Consider the following 17,918-nt stretch of genomic DNA (forward strand, 5'->3'; position numbering starts at 1 on the left):
ACTAGGGTGAAACCATCTGAAGTGTGGTAAGATTATGAGTACCCAGAGAACCAGCAATATCAAAACTGTTTTCTATAATACGATATGTACTGTCAAAATGAACAACACTCTTTGAGGCAACAGGCCAACAGTAATTCTAAACACTATTATCTTCCCGTTAGTGATCATGATTGACTGCAGCAAGTAGCTTCTTGTTCTGGTGGCTTGTGCCCACAAATTTAAACATAGTTTATTTGATAGCACTGATAGCACTGAACCATCACACAATACAAATCAAATCAAATCAAATCAAATTTTATTTGTCACATACATAGTAATACACAGTATAACTTGCAGTGAAATGCTTTTTTGACAGTCTGCCCACATCAAAGCTATTCAATAAAGATCTAAATTTAAACTTAAACTAAACCTAACTTAATGAAATAAAGTGCAAAAGTGCAAAAAAAAAACAAAAATTAAAAAAAAATTACATTTAAGTTAAATTTAAGTTAAAAAAATAAAATATAAAAATATGAAAATATAGAAATATAAGAAGCAAAAAATATACAGATGGAATAGTGTGTGTCTGTATATATATATATATATATATATATATATATATATATATATATATATGTACATATTTATCTGTATGTGAGTGTATGTGTGAGTTAAAAAGAAATATTTGCGTTATTGTCCGTAGTGAGTTGTCCGTGAGCCATAGTTGTGTATTGTAGTGAGTGAGGGTCCAGTTTGTGTATGTAGATATTTTTATTTAGTGTCCTAGTCCCTGTCCCCATTCAGGGCACGGATGGCCTGTGGAAAGAAGCTCCTCCTCATTCTCTCTGTGTTAGCCTTCAGGGTTCTTAAGCGTTTCCCTGAGGGCAACAAAGAACACAGTCCATTGTTGGGATGACTGGGGTCCTTCAAAATCTTCTTGGCCTTGGTCCAACACCGCTTCTTGTAGATGGACTGCAGGTCAGGAAACTCCATCCTAGTGATTCGCTCTGCTGAACGTCTCACTCGTCGTAGTGTTGCCTGTCCTGCTTGGTGCTGTTCCCAAACCAGACTGTGATGTTCCCCGTGAGGATGCTCTCGATGGTGCAGGAGTAGAAGGATCGTAGTACCCTGGAGAGCAGTCTGAAGTCCCTCAGTCGTCTCAGGTGGTATAGGCGCTGACGAGCCTTCTTCGTTATGGTGTTGATGTAGGTGATGTTGAGGTATGGTGATGTTAACTCCATAACAAGTCCAGAGAGATGGTCACTCCAAGGTATTTGAAGCTTTCTACCCTTTCCACTGCCGTTCCACTGATGTGGACAGGTTGATAGCTCCTCTGCTGTTTCCTGCTAAAGTCCACAATCAGCTCCTTCGTTTTGCTGGCATTTAGCTGGAGATTATTATCCTGGCACCAGTTCTCCAGGGTTCTAATCTCTTCCAGGTAGGCCTTCTCGTTATTTTCTGAGATCAGGCCCACCACAACTGTGTCGTCAGCAAACTTAATGATGTTGGTGGAGCTGGAAGTGGCTTTGCAGTCTGAGGTGTACAGCAAGTACAGCAGAGGGCTAAGGACACAGCCCTGAGGGGCTCCAGTACTGAGGGTGAGGGTGGGTGAGACATGCTTGCCTACCCGAACAGCTTGTAGTCTGTTTGTGAGGAAGTTGGAGATCCAGTCACATATGGATGAGGGGAGACCTAGATCTTCCAGCTTCGTGGTGAGTCTCGAGGGAATAATAGTGTTAAATGCTGAACTGTAGTCCACAAACAGCATTTTAACATAATTACCCCTCCCAGCATCCAGATGTGTCATCGATGTGTGGAGAAGGTAAGCGATGGCATCATCTGTGGAACGGTTTGGACGGTATGCAAACTGAAATGGGTCCAGTGTGTCGATGATGGACTGTTTGAAGCACGATGGAACAATCCCCTGCGTCAGTGAGAGATTAAAGATGTCCGTGAATACCGGGGCTAGCTGGTCTGCACAGGCTTTTAGGACTCAACCACAGATGCCATTGGGTCCCACAGCCTTCCTGGTATTCACTCTCCTGAACACCCGCCGTACATCTCTCTCTGTGATGGTGAAGGCTCTTTGTTCTCTGACATGCTCCTCTATATCAGCTGTGCCGGTGTTACTGTAGTTAACGTTGCCGGCTGCAGCATCAAAGCGAGCATAAAAGGTGTTTAGCTAGTTAGCCAGAGATAAGTCTGCACTTCCCAGTCCACAGGGTGGGCTTCTATAGTCCGTTATTGTTCTCAGTCCCTGCCACAGGCTCCTAGAGTCGTTTCGCTGGAACTGGGACTCTAGTTTCCTCCCATAGCGCTGCTTTGCCTCCTTTACCGCCTTCCTTACTCCATATGACGCAGACTTGTATTCCTGCATATCTCCGCTGATCAGTCCCGTGTTGTAGGCAGCAGTGCGGGCATTCAGAGCCTCCCGGATGCTTTTATCCACCCAGGGCTTCTGATTGGGAAATGTTTTGACTGTAGATTTCTGGACGATGACGTTCGCTACTTTCCTGATAAAACCCACAACCGCTTCCGTAAACATGTTGACGTCATCTGAGCTGCGCACTGATTGGTCCGTCCACCACTTGTTGTTCACCATGAAACATACTCCACCACCTCTTGACTTTTCCGACTCCACGGTTCGGTCCATGCGATGTACCGAGAAGAACTCGGCCGGCTGGCTGGCATGGTCCGGTATCGCTGGGTTCAGCCATGTCTCGGTGAAACAGAGGAGGTTGCAGTCCCGAATGTCTCTCTGGAACTTGATTCTGGCCCAGAGGTCGTTGAGTTTGTTGTCTAGAGACTGGACGTTGGCTAGGAGAATACTAGGCAGAGGTGCCCTGTGTGCCCTGACTCTCAGTCTGTCTCTGTGTCGCTTCTTGTGGAGTTTGTCGTCCCGTTCTTTGTCCTCCTTCAGGATTTCTCTTGGCCAGCTTGGATCCGGAGTTAGCAGCGATTTAAGGTGAGTGAATTGTAAATTAACAGAAAGCGCCCAAGGACTTGCTTGGGGCAGCAGCAGCACTCTCTACAGAGTGTTTCTGAGGCCGTTGGTCGCCTGAGGCAGCTAGTTGAGCTTGCTAGCCCATTGCCCTCGAGGACAGCACCCTCCGCGTCAGCTCCTGCGATGGCTACGCCGCCCTCCATGTCGTCCCCTGCAATGAAGATGACGCCCTCCGCGGCAGTGCACGCGGCGACAACGCCCACTGCGTCTGTTATAGAGCGTCCCCTAGGATTGCGCCAGCCTGGGGCACTGATAATCATCGGCCTCCGGGGGAGGGCAGTGTACTCGAGCTACAGACACCTAGACCCCACACAACTACGCCTGTGGGGTCTGGGTCCCTGGACGTGGTCCCCCCGGAGGAAACCAGGGCCTGCAGAGGCTAGGGGACCCCCGTTCAAGCGGTCAGCCAAGGGCTGGGTTCCCGGAGGCGTGGGGGCCGGAAGCAGCGCTTCAGGGTCCTGGAGGGGTATGGTCCCGAGGTGCGCTCCTGGGTGCCGGCCGATCAGGGTATTGGCCCCGCACAGAGGCGGAGTCTTCACAGGCATAGGCCGGTCCCCGGGCCGTGTGGTTGCCCCCGGGAGGTTAACCTCTCCGCTGGTGCTGTGCCCTGTGCCTGTCACGCCCGCGCCGCTGCTCCCGCCCCAGGGCCGGTCCTGGGACGCGGCTCACAGGCGATCATGAACTCCATATCACAATCATGTCATGTTTAGTCAAGTGAAGGACTTTTATGTTGAAAGGGACTTTTGGGTTGACACCCCTCGTCATCATTTTGGTTTCTGATTATGTTTGTCATGTGACTATTCTTTGTTTGGTTAATGTGTTACACCTGTGGGCTGGTGTATTTAAGTAGGGCTAGTGCCAGCTGCCGGTGGCCGAGAATTACTCTTAGTGCACGGCATGCACCCAGGTTATTGAGTTCATGGTAGAGACTCAGGATTCACTGGTCTAGTCTGTAGAGTCCATCCTCGTACAGAGGACTCTTTCAACCTAGCTAGCTTAGCAGGGAAAGCTAACTAGCTAGGCAGTTCTCGTTTCAGTATCCATTAGGGAGCTACTGCAGGTCTGCGACGATCTCTTGCCAAGCTTTATAGGTTCAGCGAGCTTGGGTCCAGGAGCTCCGGGAGTGAGCGACTCTCCAGCTCGTTTCAGCGGTTAGCTCACCGTCGGACCGGATCAGTCGTCTAGGTTTGGCGGCTGACTCCTCACGCCCTCAAGTCTGACTAGCGCTACTCTTTGTCTTAGTTCATAGTTTTCCCAAGCTTGGCTTGGAAGTTTGTTTCGGAGTAGCGGTATTGGCTCAGCCCCGGCAGCTAGCACAGCCCTAGTGCCTCACCAGCCCCAGGTGTGTTCTTTTGTTTTGCCCAGTATTGTTTGTCACAGTTTTGTCAAGTTATTCCTTATCCCTCATAATTGTTGTTGTTGTTTTATTTATGGTTTATTGTTGTCAAACTCCTCGCTTTAGTCCATCCCCTGCGAGTGTTCTTCCGTCATTGTCAGGCCGAGTGGATCATGACAATCAGACAGATCACTTTACATTTACACAAATTTCTCTTACACCCTCTGTACTTTTCATTTCTCTCTCATTAACCTCTCTTTTTTTGTGTTTTCTGACTTTCTCGTCCGTCCGCTATTTTCCTTGTATGGTTTCTGCTTTTATTTTTTTCAGTAAGCCCTTAAATCTTCTCATCCTATTTCCATGTTCCTTTCTCCTCCTCCTTCCCCTTCTTCTTTCAGTCTATTGCTCGCCATTAACCCCCCCTCCCCCACACCAATCAATTCAATGGTCTTCTAAGCACAGTCCCTTGTCATCCTCATACTGCAGTTTATTTCGATTGCCAGTGTGATCAGGGGAAGACAGGAGATCGGAGCATGTTCTTACCCACCACCATTTGATGCTCTCGCTCATGCCCCCTCCCCCACTTTCTCTCTCTCTCTTTATGGCTCTGCTATTCTCTCCTCTGTAAGGCTGCCTGTGCTTGCTACAAACTGCTTTAGTCAGCAGTAAAGCTCTGGGGATGAGCAAAATGAGGAGAAAGACATAAAGGGAGAGAGAGAGAGAGATAGAGGAAGAAAGGGGGAAAGAGAAAAGAGAGTGGGGAGGCTAAATGGCCATGGTGGAAAAAAGTTGCATATGTGATCACAAGCGCACACATACATACAAAGACTGCTGTCCTTTTGCTTTTTTGCACAGCTCCATCTATACACCAGCTACTCAGATGTGGCAGAAAATGTCTGCTGATATTAAAGGACGTAAACCCAGAACAGCAAATCACAGATCACAGAGACAATTATGTATACAAAAAATATAAATATAAAAAAAAGAATAATTCCTTAATTGTTGAATCTGTGGATGCACAGACAAATCTTTTCCCTAAATGTTTTGTTTTATTATTATTAATTTATTATAATTGAAAGGTTCTTTAGGAAGGCTTTGTTCTTTAGAAAGGCTTTGTGTGTCCTTTGGCTGTGTGTGGACCCTTTAACAAAACCCAAGAGCTTATTTCTGTTTCCCTTCCTTCTTCTATTACTAGCATTAGCAATTCAGCACCAGTACTCTCTTTTGTGAAGAAAAAGAAAACTCTTTATTACAGAAACACAAGCATAGGGTATTTATTTACACAAGCATAGGGTCAGCTGGGGTATGATCAGCTCCACATCCTGCTGTTGACAAATACCCTATTTGCTGTTTATTTTGGGCCCAGTCTCTGGATTTTTTTCATACTCCTTTAACTAAAGCCCTTAGCTAGCCTCGGCTCAGGCTTGTTCTCCATTATGATTCAGCATTGAACTGTCACAGTGATTTCATTACCACTGCGCCAACTTTACCACCCCATTTCCCACACTATACTCGCATTCTCTCTCTCTCTCTATCTCTCTCTCTCTCTCTCTCTCTCACACACACACATTTTTTTCAATAATCACAGTCTGTCTCTCTTGCTCTTGCTCTGCCTCTTCCTCAATCTTCACCTCCCCCCCAGATCTCACCTGTATCTTTTTCCATATTTCTCTCTCTTTTAATCTTGTCCCTCTTCCTTGTGTCTACCCCTCTGTTGCTAAATAGTCAATTCCTTGCATGCTTCCTATTGACAAACAGCAGGTTTAATTGCTGCAAAGACTTCAGTACTATCAGACTCTGTGTGTAGTGCTTTCTCCTGCTGCCTCCGCATTGGCCCCTTTTCTCCAGTGTTAGCAGATAATGTAAGTGTTGTAGCTACATATCACTGCTCTCATTTTGACATAAACTATGCTTCTGCTGACAAATTGTTGTTTATGAACATACCAAAAATTATGTGCTTTGCGTAGAGATGCTTTTTAATGTACTGTAATGCTAAGAAAAATGAAAAAACCAAGATTGTAGTATTGTGTAGCACTTACTGGGCAAACATTGTAGGCCATAAGAATGAACCTTTTATCAGCTGATACTTGAAACTTCATGGACTTCAGATCCTGAAATCAGAAAAGCAGATGTTGAGTTTTGAGAAACACTCAAACTAATGGTGTACAAATGCATGCATGCAGTTAAAGCCAAAAATTCTGCCTAATCTGTTTGAAATTCTAAAATAAAATATAATTGCTGCCCACATGTTCACTGTGTGTATGCTGACTAGATCTCTGCTGTTTTAAGAAAGTGCTTGTGTGCAGCTCAGTGGCAAAGACCCACATAAATCTCTTAATGTCACCCAGCCATGGTGTTCAAAGTGATGCTCCTGCTAAAAAAGTCTCTTTGAAGATCTGTGTTAGGGGCGCAATGAGGGAGCCAAACAGAGCGAGGAAGGAAAGAAAGAAAGAGAATGAATGAGAGATTAAACTGTCAGAGCCTTTTAATGCCATTCTTTGCTTTTTGCTTTTTGGTCTTTGTATTCTGCTTCCATCTGGCCACCTCTCTGTTCAGTTGGCTGTGGCTTGGTGGCTTGGAAATATGAACGAATCGATGTCACCATACATCTTGATCACTTCACTTGCCCTACAGGGATGTTTTTCTGAGAGGTGGTTGAGCAGCTGTGGAAGAGCGTATGTCATATTTGTACATGTGTGTTTATATATTTGTGTATCCAAGTGTATTTGAGCTAAGCATGCTGGTCAGCCTGATGACAATATCAAATTGAATGTGTTAATGTGTCCATATCCTGCATGTGTATGTATGTCTGATTGACTCACCATGGTGCTGTTGTCCAGTAGTGTAGTGGTTAGGTTTGTGTCGAAGTTGTGCATGAGAATGTGACCTTCCCGAGTGCACAGTATGACCTCATTCTCTGCAGAACACACCATTCAGTCAACAAGCAATTCTTCAGTCACAATTGAGGCCAATTCTGTTTCACCTATAAAGTAGTTTATGGTTGCACTACATACAACTGGTCACTAAATGAGGCCAGCATGGTTTACTAATTGCCAAACACCAATGTTGGCTTTTTAATATTAAAAGGAGTACACTAGAATCTGTAAAGATGAGTGAGCCATTAGATGTGGCAAGCATACAGGCCTTGGCCATAACATCCCACCACGTTTTACACTTTGGATCATGGGCATTTAAGCTTGGTCTCATCTGTCCACAGAATCTTTTTGCAGAACTCTACTAGGTCTTTTACATTTTTTATATAATAATAATAACAACTGTAACCTGGCAGTCTTGTTTTGTGACTAACTAGTGTATTGTGTCTTGCTGTGTTGCCTCTGTATTGCTGCTTATAAAGTCTTCTGCACATAGTAATCATTGACCACATCTGCGGGGTGTTCTGATATTTCAAACAAATGTATCATGATTTTTATGTTTATTGTTTTATTTGTGGCTATAAAGGGTTCCTTGTCATTCATTGGCACAACTGTGGTCCTCATGTTGAAAAACAGCAAAAGTGATCAAAGACTATAATTAAGACTAGATGCAAAAAGCTCTCTTATACCTGCAATCATAAAGCAATTAACCACACATAGGTAATCACAGAAACCTGTTGTGAACAACAAAATGCAACAAAACATTTTAGTAAATTATGAAAAGTACACTTTAACTACATGTGAATTCAACATTTTTAAGTACTGAAGCAAAACATATGCCTGTGTTCCAAAAATAAGAGAGCACTGTGTTCTTGGAAGAAGAAAAAAAAATTATAATAAGACTAGTAGGCAGTTCCATGAATTCCACGAACAATGACATTTGAAATATATGATTACAACTACATAATTATAAACTACAACTATTAATCACTAACAAAAACATCTTAGGCTAGACATAGAATGGCAAAAGCTTTTGTAATAAAATTGAATTAACCCTTAAATTTGCTTAGGGTTTTCAAACTGAACAACTGAATAAATTAAATTGATTAACAACTGAATAAAAAAATGGAAGATTTCATGAAAGCATACCAAAATGTGTTTGTTTATATTACCATTTGTACCTTAGTGAATGTTTGGAATTTTAGCAGCTTATCAATGGAATGTATTAAAATGATGTGTTAAAGTTAAAGTTATGCGAGTGTTGTCAATATATATTAAGCATGTAAGTCATTTCCACCCTCATACCATCCTCAAAAGCAAATGATACATTTTGAATGTTTTCTTTTCAATAAAAGATCACATGCCAATAGCAGACCTACACTACTAAATAACAAAAATACACAATAAACAAACTAATTGAAATGATTAGCTATCAACCAATCTCTAGACTTGGTGTTAGCTACTATGTATACAGTCTTCAGCCTTCACCGTTTAGCCAGTCCATGCAGGGTTCATGGACTTTGAACACCTCGCTTTCCAAGTCCTCCACAGTCAGACGGGAATGCATTAGGAGGTCAGACTCATCTGCAGCACACATAAGAGAGTGATTCAGCTTTTCCCCCAAAATATATTAGACTGTACATTTACTTGTTTTTTTTTCTCTTACAATTACATTGAACCTTAAAAAGCATTACATGTATTAATAAAAAAAAACACTCTTACACTCTTTTAAAGGCTTTTTGAAGGGTTCTTTAGTAAAGGCAATTGTTTCTATTGAGAACCATGGTTGCTTAAGTATTTCTTTACTGGTTAAAGGGTTCTATAGGATAATAGAATAAGCAATAACATTTGCATTCTAAACAGACTATATTGGTATGTGTTTTGCTTTAGTGAAATCCCCAAAGCACAGCCTACACAAAAATGCAGCTGTTCTTCGGCATGTCAGAAATAAAGACTTAAATGTTTTTGTTTTGTTTTTCCCCCCTTGTTTATGCACCATGCTCTTTTTAATTATTCTCTGGCACCCAGTTTATCTTTTTTTCTTGCTATAATCATGTTTTCTTTAGTCATATAACCTTTCATATTTCTGTTCATGTCTTACCAGGAGTTAGGAGAACAATTGAAAGGGTGACCAGGGACAAGACCCCCAGGATGACCACCATGGCAATGCCAATGCCTTTCCAGTTCCGTGGTGTCCCACCTGTACTCCCCAGGTCCTGAAATAAAATAAAAAATAGGGGCATTAAATTAACCATAATGTACCTCAAGCTCGAGCTGGGAACGTGATGCTGGATGTAACACAAACAACATGACTTTCCATTAGAGAACATAGTACAATTCAGTACAATTACTAAGATTACCATTATGACAAATAAATATATATATCCCATCCCCTCTGCATCCTGGTCAAGTATATGTGTTGGATTTACACAATCCAATACTACCCCTTGAAATTAGGCTTTAGACATTTTTCATGTAATGCTAGCATTAATGCTAAACAAACTGCATCAGTAAAAAGTATTTTGGTAGTAGCTTTTGATGTGCTAAAGCAGCATTTTGACCATTGCCACAAGGGTCACTACAGCGACAGCCAAGTTGTACTGCCGGCATTGTACAACTGCTTTTTTCACCAAACTATCAAGACTGGTGTACTGCTCAGGTGTGCAACATTATCTTATTATATCTATTATATATTATAATATGTCTATTATAATCGGTGTAGTATAACTTAATCATAGTAGAGATGGTAAGAGTAATGAGTGTAATGATAGTTAACGGTGGTACTATTAGTAGTGGCAGATAGTTAAGAGTCCATGTAGACTTTAATAAGGTCATTAGACAGGTAGAAGTGGCAGAAGGGTGTACAGCTGGTCTTGCATGGGTGGCGGGGGAGCCTGGTGGTCGGACTTGTGGGTGGCAGCTGGTCAGTCTTAGAACAGGTTGCACCAAATGAGCGGGTGACCATTTACTCTGAGAAGGTAGTAAGACAGAGGTAGTTCTAAAGGGATTTATGCAGAGCTGAAAATGTTGAGCAATATCAGAATGTGGCTGACAACTTCGGCAGGTCTAGCTATAACAGCCTTTAAAAGGAGAAAGCCAGAAGGTAGTGAAGCCACGAGAGTACCCTGAAACACTGGCGTCCTTCTGCTCCACCATCCACAAACCTAAGTGATTTTGTTGAAGCAGTGAGACGACAGCTCCAGAATCTTAGTGTACTTCAATTCCCTGTGTTCTTTAACACCAGAATCTGCATTTATCTAAGGGAAACATTAATTAAGATAAGATGCATTGTCATTGCACAGTTTTCAACAAAATTGAGGAGTAATCCAATAGTGTTTACACATACAATAAATGAAATGTATAAAAATATATAAAGTATAAACAAAATATTATATAAGTATAAACAAAAAGTAGAAATATAAGCAAATTATTTAACAAATGTGAAGAATTAGACAGACAGTTTATTATAAAAATGCTAGTGGGGTAGCAATGAGGTATTGCACATGCCCAGAGTTATTTAAAGAAGATATTGCACTGATTATATTGCACAGTCTATCCAAAAACAGTAGTGCAGTCATGATAATATCAAAAGCTAAACTAAACAGATGAGTTTTCAGCCTAGACTTGAAGATTGTGACTGTGTCTGAGTCCTGAACATTATCTGGAAGGTTATTCCAGAGTTGAGGGGCTTCATTAGAAAAGCCTCTTCCTCCTGTTAAGGCTTTCTGAATTTTGGGGACTTACTAAGAAACCAGCACCCTGTGATGTAAGTAATCGTAATGGTTCATTATCGATAATAAGATCTCGCAGGTACTCAGGAGCGAGGCCATGTAGGGCTTGTATGTCAATTTAAGTTATAAGTGAAAGTTTCATAAGATTTTGCAGAAATAATTTTCAAGATAGCTACAAGATAAGCTACAGAGGCTGTGTTCACTACTTCTCAGTTTAAAAAATGTAAGTTGGCCGAAGGTGCCAAAATGTTTGCATGCAACTGTATAAACATACATGGATGCCTGCCCACATCCACCACTCCCATGCCAGTAAAGACACACATACACACCCACTCCTCCACAGCAAAAGGAGAGCACAGCAAGAATTCTGTGGGAGAGGCATCATTTTAGTGAGCCTCTGGGGGAATAAGAAGTGGTCACACTCTGACAGAAATCAGTGTAATTCAAAATTATTATTTTAATTATTGTAGCAGCAAAGAAAAACATTTTGCAACAGAAGTGTCATATTTCACCTGCATAAGCCTTAATGAGAGGCTTTATGTCAGAGCTGAGAATGTAATTCGCACATATGTTTTGATAAGATAAGATAATCCTTTATTAGTCCCACAGTGGGGAAATTCTCAGTGTCACAGCAGAAAGGGATAGCAAGACACTCAGTTACAAAAGAATTTAGATAAATAATTTACACTATATACACAATATAAATAAGAATTAAAAAATCAATAGCAATATTATATACAGGTTATTGCAAATGACTCTTAATTGCACATGTGTGTGTGTGTGTGTGTGTGTGGGGGGGGGGTTATTGCACATAGTATTTTTACATTGAGGGACCTCTGTTCCCTGAACATGTGTGTGTAGTTAAGTGTGTGTGTATGTGGTCCGCTGGGAGCAGTGCTGGATGTGCAGTCTGACGGCAGCAGGAAGGAAGGACCTGCGATACCGCTCCTTCACACACTTGGGATGAAGCAGCCTGTCACTAAAGGAGCTGCCCAGTGCTGCCAGAGTCTCATGAATGGGGTGGGAGCTGTTCTCCAGCATGGATGCCAGCTTGGCTGTCATTCTCCTGTCTCCCACCACCTGCACTGGGTCTAAGAAGCACCCCAGGACAGATCCGGCCCTCTTTATGAGTTTGTTCAGTCTCTTCTTATCTGCCGTCGAGATGCTACTGCCCCAGCTGACCACTCCATAAAAGATGGCAGATGCCACCACTGTGTCGAAGAAAGTCCTCAGGAGTGCTCCCTGCACCCCAAAGGACCTCAGTCTCCTCAGTAGGTAGAGTCTGCTCTGGCCTTTCTTCAAGAGTGCAGCAGTGTTAACTGACCAGTCCAGTTTGTTGTTCAGATGCACACCCAGGTATTTATAAGAGTCCACACTCTCGATGTTCATACCCTGGATGTTCACTGATGGAGGGGGTTGTCTGCACCTGCGGAAATCCACCACCAGTTTTTTGGTCTTTCCTGTGTTTATCTGCAGATGGTTCTGCTGACACCAGTCCACAAAGTCCTGAATAAGTTCTCTGTACTCGCTGTCCTCCTCATTGGTTATGAGGCTGACGATCACTGAGTCATCAGAGAACTTCTGGAGGTGACAGGTCAGTGAGCTGTACATGAAGTCAGCAGTGTACATGGTGAAGAGGAATGATGCCAAGACCATCCTTGAGGGGCTCCTGTGCTGCTGACACCAATCAGAGACACAGTCCCGTGCCCTCACATACTGTGGTCGGTTGGTGAGGTAGTCCAGTATCCAGTTCGACAGGTCACTGTCCACTCCACAATGTCCCAGCTTGTCTTTTAGGAGCCCTGGTTGTATGGTGTTAAAAGCACTGGATAAATCAAAGAAGGTGATCCTCACAGTGCTGCCGGGCTTCTCCAGGTGAGAAAGAGCTCTGTGTAGAAGATAGATGACAGCATCATCCACCCCGATGCCAGGCTGGTAGGCAAACTGAAGAGGGTCCATGGATGGGCTCACCAGAGGGCAGATGTGGTTAAGGACCAGCCTCTCCAGTGACTTCATCAGATGAGAGGTCAGTGCCACCGGCCTGTAGCTGTTTAGGTCCGTTGGGTGCTGTGTTTTAGTCACAGGTACAACACAAGATGTTTTCCACAGCTGTGGTACTCTTCCCAATTTCAGGCTCATGTTGAACATATGCTCAACTACCCTGCACAGCTGATCTGCGCAGGACTTGAGGAGCCTGGAGCCATCAGGACCTGTAGCTTTCTTTGCCTTGATCTTTCTCAGCTCATTTCTCACCTGGGTTGTTGTGAAGAACAGGTTGGAGCAGGGGGGGTGGGTGCTGGAATATGTGAATGGGAGGGATGATGATGATGATGACTGTGAGCCAAAAGTTGTGAGAGAGGGGGGAGGACAGCATGATGGTAGTGCTGCTGAGTGGGGATACAGCAGGGGTGTCTGTGTAGGGGGAGGGCTAGGTGATTGATCAAATCTGTCGAAAAACAGATTAAGATCATTCACCCACTTTTGGTCCCCCGCCACCTGGGAGTTGGACTTTGTGTGGCCAGATATGGTTTTAAGGCCTTTCCAAACTCCCCTGACATTGTTCTGCTGCAATTGTTCCTCCAGTTTCGAAGCAGTCCTTCAGAGTCTCTTCAGACTGCTTAGACCATTTCTTCACTGTATGGGTGACAGCTGGTTCTCTATGTACAATGGGTTTGTACACAGGCAGAAGATGAACCAGATTGTGATCAGATCTTCCAAGGGACGGGACAGGTGACGAGTTGTATGCCTCCATTTTATTTGCAAAAAACAGGTCCAGTGTTTTCATGTCTTTGTGGGCAGAATTTTTTTTTTTTACAAATTAAACACTTTCAACACTTTTTACAGTTAATCACATTCGATAAAATTCGTATGTACACAATTTTCCCCTGTCCTCAGTCAGATAAGACATGCCCATTGTTATGCATTGAAGTTGTAATCCACTGGTAACTACTATGTAAAATGGATGCCTAAATAATACACACTTACCTGGAGCCTATTGTGTGTATATGTTTATGTTTCTGACAGTGCATGATGTATTATCTTTAAAAATATCAAATATAGGTCAGTTAGATAACAACAGTAATAGCAGCAATCTTGTACTTTCTTTTGCTTTGTTTTGCTTTTTGTGCTTCTGTGCTTTTGTTCATTTTTGTCCATCTTGGCTCATCAGCTATATCTGTGGTAGGGTACAAAAAAATGCCAATTTCCTCAGAACCATTATTTGAACAGCCTGGATGACACGGAGATGACCAAGACATGTCCTTTGAGTAAGCCACATCATAGGTCAGACAACAAAGTATCAATCATAAACAAGCTCCAACAGCTATTTCAAGGCTGGGAGAAACAAGTGGGGGGGTAGAGGTTGGGCCTGACAGAAAGTGCACATGCATCACTGACTGTCGCCATAAACCTTTTATTGCATTACTGCTGTACAGTCTGTTCCAGTGTGCTTAGACAGAGAGGCCAAATTCCAAAGGGTCTGCTCTCATCTCTCCTCAAGGCTGATGAAGAAATAAAGTAATGAACCAGAGAGTGAAAAACTATATTGCACTGTTTAGCACACTGGAGCAAAAAAAAATGAAATAGTAGTATCTTATTTGACTGAGCTCTTTAACAATCTTTTATCTTCAATCATAACACTAAACATAGACCAAAATTAATGTATAAACATGTGAAGGTTTATACTCAAGCTCACATACTCTCTGAAGCATTTGGTTGTTATGACTGCGGCGTTTATTCTCTGTCATCTTAGAAGTTTGCTGTGAAACTCACGTTTTTAAAGATTTTCAAATTTAGGATACACCAGTGTGGATGGCCGGGTGCTTTTTAAATGCAAGTTGTTGTTTAGACATCAATTTTTTATAAATTGGTTGACTAATTGCCTGTATGAAGCAATGGCAGAGTCTCATCGTTATAGATCTTTTCATCTCCAAATACATAACATGCTCAATTTAAAACTCTAAAATAAAATTGCAAGATCAGCAATTGGGGGTAATGTGAGTGATCTTACTGGTCATACTGAACAGCCCATGAATGAGGAGGCACAAATTAATAATTATTTATTACTTAATTCTTCTAATGATCATACTCATTATGACATAAAAGCCCCTTGAGCTCTGTCACGCACACACACTACTACTGTAGCGCCATCATGCCACCCATGTTGGTAATATAACAGTATGACATTGCGGTCATTTAACATTATTTTATTCTGAGTGTGCTTGTGGACATTAGCACAGATTAACTGTATGCTTCATTTAAAAGAGGTCTACCTCCTAAGCCAAGTTTGAAAAAAAATTTTTTTTTTTGAAAAAATTCAAATATCAGAATTCCAAAAGAGTGTCATGGCCTTCAGATGTAGTGTTGTGCAGTACTGTACACCCTATAACATTATGTCATTGTACTCATAGTGCTGGTCAGCATTTAAAAATTGTAAGTAGTGTTATTATTTCTAAACTTACATTACATACTTAAAAATCCAGCAGATACCAAACCTCAGATTCCAGCTATTTTTACCAGCAATGTTTGGATCGAATGGCCCCCTCAGCTTCCATGGTCCCCACCAATGTGAAAATTAAATCTACGACCTTGAATAAAAGAAACAAATCCAACCCTTAGTATTAAAATCTAACCTGTCTGTCATCTGGCGTGGCTGATGTAGAGCAAAACGTGCTGATAATAAATGCTGGAAGCTTTCTACCCACTTCCACAGCCAGAGATAGAGAAAATTATATCCTCTGGAAATTGTGCAACCTTCACACTTGGAGAAATTCCTTTAAAACTTCTAAAAGATGTACTTCCAGTTATATTCAGACCTCTTTTAACAACAGGGCATTACCTTAGGGCATGTAGCCTAAGCTCTTAATTGTCGAACTTTAAACCGTACCGTTTCTGTATGCAGACCATATTATAGCACAAAGACTTTGTCTTGCCTCTGATCAAGGATGTGTATCCTTATAATGTTGTGCTTAAAATTGGCTGCATTGGCTTCCAGTTAAATTCTGAATTGATTATAAAATTCTTCTGCTGACAAACAAAGTCATAGACAGCCTTGCACCAGTCCTCAAAATTCATCGAGATGACAGCTCCAGCATTTCAGTTTACTACAATTCCCTGTGTCCGTGAATGCTTGGACCTACAGCCTTTATCTAAGGGAAGTATTAAATAACTAAAAACTAAAGTAAACAGATGAGTTTTCAGCCTAGATTTAAAGATTGAGATTGTGTCTGAGTCCCGAACATTATCTGGATGGTTATTCCAGAGTTGGGGGGCTTGATAAGAAAAGGCTCTTTCCCTTCTGAGGTTTTCTGAATTTTGGGAACTGCTAAGAAGCCAGCACCCTGAGATCTAAGTATTCTTAATGGTTCATAATATGTACACTGTGTGCAGAATTATTAGGCAAATGAGTATTTTGATGACATCATCCTTTTTATACATGTTGTCCTACTCCAAGCTCTATAGGCTTGAAATCAAGTAAATCAGGTGATGTGCATCTCTGTAATGAGAAGGGGTGTGGTCTAATGACATCAACACCCTATATAAGGTGTGCTTAATTATTAGGCAACTTCCATTCCTTTGGCAAAATGGGTCAGAAGAGAGATTTGACGGACTCTGAAAAGTCAAAAATTGTGAGATGTCTTGCAGAGGGATGCAGCAGTCTTGAAATTGCCAAACTTTTGAAGCGTGATCACTGAACAATCAAGCGTTGCAAATAGCCAACAGGGTCGCAAGAAACGTGTTGAAAAAAAAAGGTGCAAAATAACTGCCCATGAATTAAGGAAAATCAAGCGTGAAGCTGCCAAGATGCCATTTGCCACCAGTTTTGCCATATTTCAGAGCTGCAACGTTACTGGAGTATCAAAAAGCACAAGGTGTGCGATACTCAGGGACATGGCCAAGGTAAGGAAGGCTGAAAAACAACTACCTTTGAACAAGAAACATAAGATAAAACGTCAAGACTGGGCCAAGAAATATCTTAAGACTGATTTTTCTAAGGTTTTATGGACTGATGAAATGCAAGTGACTCTTGATGGGCCAGATGGATGGGCCCAAAGCTGGATCAGTAAAGGGCAGAGAGCTCCACTCCGACGCCAGCAAGGTGGAGGTGGGGTACTGGTATGAGCTGGTATCATCAAAGATGAACTTGTGGGACCTTTTCGGGTTGAGGATGGAGTGAAGCTCAACTCCCAGACCTACTGCCAGTTTCTGATAGACACCTTCTTCAAGTAGTGGTACAGAAAGAAGTCGGTATCGTTCAAGAAAAACATCATTTTCATGCAGGACAACGCTCCATCACATGCATCCAAATACTCCACAGCGTAGCTGGCCAGTAAGGGTCTAAAAGAAGAAAAAATTATGACATGGCCCCCTTGTTCACCTGATCTGAACCCCATAGAGAACCTGTGGTCCCTCATAAAATGTGAGATCTACAGGGAGGGAAAACAGTACACCTCTCTGAACAGCGTCTGGGAGGCTGTGGTGTCTGCTGCACGCAATGTTGATCGTAAACAGATCAAGCAACTGACAGAATCTATGGATGGAAGGCTTTTGAGTGTCATCGTAAAGGAAGGTGGCTATATTGGTCACTGATTTGTTTTTGGTTTTGTTTTTGAATGTCAGAAATGTTTATTTCTTTTGGGTTGATTGAGAACATAGTTGTTGTTCAATAATAAAAAGAATCCTCTCAAATACAATTTGCCTAATAATTCTGCACACACTGTAATAAGATCTCGCAGGTACTCAGGAGCGAGGCCATATAGGGCTTTGTATGTTAATAGAAGAATTTTGTAGTCAATACGGAATTTAACTGGGAGCCAATGCAGTGCTGACAGAACTAAACTGATATGGTAATATTTACAAGTTTAAGTAAAGGACCCTGTAAGGACCCTGGCTGCAGCATTTTTAACTAGTTGAAGTTGAGGTTCCTGTGAGATTCCTGCTGGAACAAGCTGACAAAACTACAGTAATCTAGTCTTGAGGTAATAAAAGTGTGTACT

The 17,918-nt window shown here is 42.2% G+C and overlaps 1 protein-coding gene across 1 annotated transcript in view; it reads right to left on the bottom strand.

Moving 5' to 3' along the window:
• Window positions 1-17,918, bottom strand: part of LOC140577215 (inactive dipeptidyl peptidase 10) — a 65,454-nt gene that overhangs the window by 34,712 nt on the left and 12,824 nt on the right. Inside the window, exons 2-5 of the mRNA XM_072697079.1 lie at window positions 9,294-9,408; window positions 8,681-8,776; window positions 7,142-7,236; window positions 6,359-6,430 (exon numbers count right to left, since the gene is read on the bottom strand). Of these exons, the coding sequence (XP_072553180.1) occupies window positions 6,359-6,430; window positions 7,142-7,236; window positions 8,681-8,776; window positions 9,294-9,408 (378 nt within the window). The remainder of the gene's footprint in view (window positions 1-6,358; window positions 6,431-7,141; window positions 7,237-8,680; window positions 8,777-9,293; window positions 9,409-17,918) is intronic.

Source organism: Salminus brasiliensis, chromosome 14 (assembly GCF_030463535.1).
Source record: "Salminus brasiliensis chromosome 14, fSalBra1.hap2, whole genome shotgun sequence".
Lineage (NCBI taxonomy): Eukaryota > Metazoa > Chordata > Actinopteri > Characiformes > Bryconidae > Salminus > Salminus brasiliensis.